Source organism: Octopus bimaculoides, chromosome 5 (assembly GCF_001194135.2).
Source record: "Octopus bimaculoides isolate UCB-OBI-ISO-001 chromosome 5, ASM119413v2, whole genome shotgun sequence".
In the NCBI taxonomy this organism is placed as follows: Eukaryota; Metazoa; Mollusca; class Cephalopoda; order Octopoda; family Octopodidae; genus Octopus; species Octopus bimaculoides.
The window spans coordinates 109936035-109943365 of record NC_068985.1 but is presented as its reverse complement, the minus strand read 5'-3'; the positions used below and the strand labels follow the sequence as shown (position 1 = coordinate 109943365).

Here is a 7331-nt window from a genome sequence, read left to right as displayed (position 1 = left end):
ATATATATATACATATATACATATATATATATATATACATATATATATATCTATATCTATCTATCTATCTATCTATCTATCTATCTATCTATCTATCTATCTATCTATATGTATGTATATATATTTATTGGTGTTGATAAGTAACAGATATATTAGCAGATGCATCCCTTTAATTCTGGGAAAAGTTATCAATATGGCGTGAGTATAATTTACGGGAAGTACATTACTTCTGCAGAGGCGAACAAGGCCAGCTGTACACCACACACACACACACACACACATGCACACGCACACACACACACACACACACACACACACACACACACACACACACACACACACACACGCACACATACATATATACATACAACTCCCCTCACTAGCACACACAAACACCAAGAAAGAGAGAGAAAGAGAGGCGCAGACGCACACAAACAGACAAATTTCACACACATGTGGAATAACACGCAATCACACGCAGACATGCAAAGATACCTTCAGACAGGCAGACAGAACACAGGCGCAGAGAGAAGTGCGCATTCTTATGCAGGCACATGAGTTCACCAACAAAAACACTCTTCATTATAAGTCCTTCCATAGAACCAAAGTTTCAAGTTCCACGACTTTCCTTTTATATGTCCAATATATAAGCAGACTGGGACCTTATGTTTCATCATGTGCACACATATACATACATTAGGTAGACAGACAGACAAGCAGACAGTTAGATAGATAGATAGATAGATAGATAGATAGATAGGCGGCGAGCTGGCAGAATCGTTAGCACGCCGGGCGAAATGCTTAGCGGTATTTCGTCTGCCGTTACGTTCTGAGTTCAAATTCCGCCGAGGTCGACTTTGCCTTTCATCCTTTCGGGGTCGATAAATTAAGTACCAGTTACGCACTGGGGTCGATGTAATCGACTTAATCCGTTCGTCTGTTCTTGTTTGTTCCCTCTATGTTTAGCCCCTTGTGGGTAATAAAGAAATAAGATAGATAGATAGATAGATAGATAGATGGTTATAAGATACGTCTCACAGGTACTGTGAGATATATCATCAGTGATGTTTCTGAGGTTTTATTGGCGGTAAGGTGGAGCTAAAAATGCAGCTTTCAAAATTGGTAACCAAAAATCGATATTTTGTTGCGAATTAGGGTTTAAAGAAAGCTATATAAAGAACTTTGCGGTTAAATATTTTTTCAGACTCCGCAACGCAATTGAAAATTTAAAAAAATCGCTATTTTTGGTCAGATTTTGCATTTCATGGACTATAAGTCGTAGCGAATATATATTTCTACGTAAAAGAATGCACAGCAGTAAATATAGTATCTTTAAGAGGTTGCATACCAAGTTTCAATGCAATTGACTAATATCTTGATGTTCCACATTGACTATAAAGAGAACGAGTGTGTGAACTTCTTTCCAATCCCGCTGCAACGTTCGTTGCGTGTGAACGTACGTCGAATGTGTGTGAAGTTTTCTGCTTTGCACCTTGACTTTAGGCCATTGTATTAAAATTAATGATCGTGTTAAATTTAGTGTTATTTACATTTAGTGATGACTCATAAACCAATACCGTAGCTTTTTCAAGAGCAAGGACGATGAACAGTGAGGGTTAAAGTGATACCTCAAAACGAATCCACTTACGGTCGCAGAAGAGGAATCACCTACACTAGAAATATTGTATATAAGGAAGTGCTGTAACGGATGTATTTAACATATACTTTCACGCAATAACTTAATATTTACTTATATTATTAATAAATATAACATAAAGAATAATAGATTTTTCATTACTCAAAATAGTGCAAATTAAACAATTTTGATTAAATGATAACTATTCATTGGACGATATTTAAATTGTCTGTGAATTTTTTCATGCGTCCAGCTAGCTAAAAATAACAAAGAAAACAAAGTCGAAAAGTCTTTTCATTTCACGTAATTTCAAAGTTTCAAGTGGATGTGGGGCCTGAAGATATAAATTTGGGAGCTTGAGATTTTAACTGTCTTGTTTCTAAAGGATTTTGCAAAGGAAAATTGATTAGTACCAATGAATATGAAAAATAAAACGAGGAACGGCAAACGTGTTATAAAATGATTTTTCGCTCATTATTAAAAATTCCAATGGTTTTCCAAGCCTAAAGATGTAAATTTAAGAACTTCAGATTTTAACACAGTTGTTTTTAAAGGATTCTGCAATTAGGTGGAGGCGCAATGGCCCAGTGGTTAAGGCAGCAGACTCGCGGTCATAGGATCGCGGTTTCGATTCCCAGACCGGGCGTTGTGAGTGTTTATTGAGCGAAAACACCTAAAGCTCCACGGAGAACCCTGCTGTACTCTTTCACCATAACTTTCTCTTACTTTCTGTTGTGCCTGTAATTCAAAGGGTCAGCCTTGTCACACTGTGCCACGCTGAATATCCCTGAGAATTACGTTAAGGGTAAACGTGTCTGTGGAGTGCTTAGCCACTTGCACGTTAATTTCACGAGCAGGCTGTTCCGTTGATCGGATCAACTGGAACCCTCGACGTCGTAAGCGACGGAGTGCCAACAACTGGTAATAAGTTTAATCAAATGTACTCATCAGCGTTAGAAGTCATCAGTTGTGTATAAACGAAATATAAACGGATGTAGTTGTGTGAATGAGTCAACAAATGTGTAAACTGGTTGCAGATAAAATGAATAACCATTTTACTTGTTGTATATGATATAAGGTTTATTACTGGAACGTTACAAAAGTAGCTTTTGGATTACAACCGATACATGTGTAAGAGGTACGTTCAAAAAGTATTTTTCGAGCCAAAAGTAAATCTTTCGGCAAAAAAAAAATGCTCGATGCGTTCAGTGAAAACGACAATTCGACGAGAACGTACTACACGTCTGTACTCTAGGCGTAACAGCCGGAACTGGCCGGAACTACCGGCGCGGAAATTTTCATGCATGCGCAGGAAGGCTGGCGTCACCTCCCACTGAAAGGATTTTGCCCACGCAGCATTAGCTTTCGTGGGAAAAAATGAAGTTGGATACTTTTTGAACGTACCTCGTATCTACTGCAAAAAAAAATGTGAAACTGCATAATCTGTGTGAGCAGCTTATTTATGAGGAAATTGCATGATTGCATGTGTGTAATAATGACGGTCAGACTGGTTGGACAGTTAGTGGCAACAGCCATTGAATACGTTAGGTTGTGTTTGACGAAGGTGGCAGTGGTGTTGAAGGAGTGTCGGTAGTATTGAGGAAAGCCTAATACGTCGGGCTGTCATAGTGACGCTGGCGGATGCAGTAAGCCTCCCAACCATGGATCGAGAGCAAAGCATGATTTCTCAGCTGGAGTGTCAATCCTAAACATTGGTCCCCAAAAGATGGTTTCAACTCTTGTTTCAGCATATATTAAAGAGTTAAGTTGACGGGCTATAAGACAGAAGTCGCAAATGACCAAACAGAACTAAATTTTCTGTCTCCAGAATGGATGAAACGTTGATAACTCGAAAAATACAATAACGAGTCGAGATCCACTACAAATGAATCGAAATTTTCACAGATAGAATTTCCACGAGCTTTTACTACTTCTGATAAAGAACAGCATAATTAGAATATAAATATATTTTTTTAATGAGTATACGAAAAGGCATACATCAAAAGATAGATGTGGTACAAAAGCAGAATATAAATCTTAGGTTCCTGTCGAGAGAATCGAAAATATGAACTGCTTTATACGCGAATGTGCAATGAGCATGTGCATGTGTATGAGAGAAACTAGTTATCGGATTGCGTATACAATTGAGAAAATATTCAAGTGATTTGAAATATCATGCAGTATAATCATGCATCATATTGACACAGCTGTCAATCAGTTTCCAATGGTTGAATCTGAGAAGAAAGGTTGCTAATTTTATTCAATGTAGGAGCAGTACTTCAGGCGATATTTAGTTGATGAAGGGCGGCGAGCTTGTAGAATCGTTAGCACCTCAGGTCAAACGCTAAGCGGCATTTAGTCCATCCTTACGTTCTGGGTTCAAATTTCGTCGAGTTCGACTTTGCCTTTCATCCTTTCGGGGTCGATATTATAAGGACCAGCTGACAACTGGTGTCGATATAATCGACTCCCCGGTCCCTTGAACTTGGTGGACTTGTGCCAAAATTTGAAACCGAGACTTGGGTGGTACCTTGCAGGAAGCGTAGAGGCTAAGTGTATCTGGTGATGCGGTCGTGAGTGATTGCAGAGGTAAAATAACTACGACAGTTTGCAATAGACTGTACTGGGTGCGCTGAGGTAACTAAACTTTCCCTGTGTTACTGTGTGGTCGTATATGATAGATGCAAGAGGATTAATAACTAAAAGAAGCCGAGCAGAAAGCGTATACTAAGTTCTTTATCAAAATGCACCCCACCACCAATACTAGGCGATGGTAATAAGTTTGGCCAAATTATAATGTTAAACGAGCTCAGTAGCGAAGCCTGTGGAATTTCTAGCTAATATGGCACATAACCAGTGTCCCAAATTTGAAAATTGTCATAAATTTAGAGCTCCGTGTTGACGCATCTACAACCTAAATTTCTAAAGACATGCGTGGAAGGATGCATATGTGATGTTCACTGTATGCATATACGATACAGTATTGTTTAAGCCATGGAGGAAGATGCGGTAAAAATTGAGTGACCGAGGAAAGGATTCATGCAAAAAACAGCAATAATCAACGAAATACGTAATGTGAGGTTTGAGTGTGTCATAAATGGTGAATGCACGAAATTCCTTAATCAATTATGAATAAATTGCTTATTGTGGTTATGCTTTGGGAATATTTTGATTACATTGTCGGCAGTGTATCGATGTATCAAATGTGTGTGTGTTCTTAAAATCTGGAAATTCGTAAATATCATTTCAATTAAGTCTGTGCCCTCTTTTATTATGTCATCATTTACATTTGTTTTCAGCCTTTCAGCAGTAATGTAGTACACCTACTCACGCTTGTAACGGTGAATGGAATCTCAACTCCATTTGATCATTTTATATCAAGACTAACCGAGAGTTAAATATCTAGGCCAACAGTGTTTAAACTCATCTAGCTTGCGGGCTTGATTGAAGTATAAACTAGATTTCATTGGCTCCATAGTTACAATTACTCACAAATCCCTATTCATTGAATAGACCAAGGTAAATAGATAAAAGGGTCAATGTATATGATAGCGAATTTATTAAGAATATATAAGGGGAGAATAAGTTTAAGTAAAATATTGTGCAAAAATGTGTGAGAAAAGTTCATCGATATGATTTATGTGTATATAATCGTAATCAGCAAGAGTCATTTGAATAAGAACGGAAGCAAAAACTATCCAAATGAATGTATATAATTCTCGAGAAAACCGATGATTGTCAGAAAGCTTGCATTGTTTTAGTTGCAGGACTTTTAAATATTACTCATAGCTATAGAGTCCTTTCAGATAAAGACGTGTAATTTTGAAGAAAAAGGAATATCTTCCGTCATGTCTATAAGCTTTTAGTTCATGGTTCATAAACTTTTTTTCAGCATTGGCTGAGATAACAAAAGATTCTCCAAGGTGCGCTGATTTAACTAACCAGAACCGATGTTAATCGCAGTAAAAAGTGTATCAGATCTACCGATATATATTTCACAGAATGTTTAAAATTGAAATAATAATAGTTTTTTAAAATATTATCTAAAGTCGGATTAAGTATTTCCACGGCCTGGATCCACCTCACGGGCACAATGTTTGACAGCCCCTGATCTAGGCCATTATACAGCACAATGCTAATGTCAGGATTCCATCTTTCCCGCTAAGCATGTCAGTTACTAATTCGGATATTTTTAATTCTCTTAATGTAAATATACTTCAATACAATGCCACTGGGTTAAGTCGGAATAAATCTACATTTACTACACACTACATTTCGATGATCGAGGCACATAGTATACTCTTAATCAGACGAATGTGTTTCAGGTATCGGACTTTCAATCCTATCAAGGAATGGGATGTATTTTTAAGCCACTAAATTTGACTGACTTTGAAAGCATAGCTATTAAACGGTAACTGTAACACATATGGACTTAATGCAGATATGTGTGTGAAGCAGAATACTGAGAAAGATTTGGTAGAGATATTGTTGGCACTCCGTCGTTTACGACGTCAAGGGTTCCAGTTGATCCGATCAACGGAACAGCCTACTCGTGAAATTAACGTGCAAGTGGCTGAGCACTCCACAGACATGTGTACTCTTAACGTAGTTCTCGGGGATATTCAGCGTGACACAGTGTGACAAGGCTGACCCTTTGAATTACAGGCACAGCAGAAACAGGAAGAAAGAGTGAGAGAAATTTGTGGTGAAAGAGTACAGCAGGGTTCGCCACCATTCCCTGCCAAGCCTCGTGGAGCTTTTAGGTGTTTTCGCTCAATAAACACTCACAACGGCCGGTCTGGGAATCGAAACCGCGATCCTATGACCGCAAGTCCGCTGCCCTAACCACTGGGCCTTTGCGCCTCCACGGTAGAGATGTAGAGGACTGTAGATTATCCGACTGTCTCACATTTGGTACTTCAGATACCGGCGTTTCGATAGTATAACAGAATATGATATACTGGCTTCGAATTTTGGCATAAGGCTAGCAATTTCAAGGAAGGGGATAAATCGATTGCATCGACCCCAATGTTCAACTGGTACATTATATTATTGACACCGGAAGGAATAAAGGCAAAACTGACCTCAGCGGAATTTGAGTGCTGATATACATTTTGCCCGGCGTCCTAACGATTCTGCTAGCTCGCTGCCTTTAGAATTGGATACATTGGAAATTAATCTAATTGATTATACATGCTCTCGTCCCCTTAATTCAGAATTTACATCCAACTGAAAGCAACAGTATTTATAGTGACCGTAATGGCAATAATTTACATAAGCAAATCTAATGAGCAAATTATAAATACCTTATCATACACAACAAGGGTCCTGTACAAGGGTCCTGTACAGTTATGAAAGAATAACCTTCTGTATGTTCACTCTTTCAGGGAGTGTAATGACTTATGCTTCAACTTGACCAATTCCGAACAACCTAAGAGTACTGAAACCACGTAAGTAAACCTATATATACTACCATATTTTGCTTTTTACTTCTAATGTAACTGAATTAATGCGTGCAAATATTTACTCTGCATAGTTTAGTGTTAGTTTCGTATTAAATGAATTTATTTATAATGCAATATCACGTAATGTAAATCTCTCATAACCTCCAACGAGTTTTTTGAAAAGCCATGTTACCCTACTTTTGTTCAGAGGAAATGGATTATATATATACATATATATATATATATATATA

At 37.9% G+C, this 7331-nt stretch overlaps 1 protein-coding gene across 1 annotated transcript in view; it reads left to right on the top strand.

Annotated features, from left to right (window-relative positions):
• Positions 1-7331, top strand: part of LOC106877428 (uncharacterized PE-PGRS family protein PE_PGRS54) — a 58501-nt gene that overhangs the window by 9509 nt on the left and 41661 nt on the right. The window contains exon 2 of the mRNA XM_014926329.2: positions 7024-7086. Coding sequence (XP_014781815.2) covers positions 7024-7086 — 63 coding nt within the window. The remainder of the gene's footprint in view (positions 1-7023; positions 7087-7331) is intronic.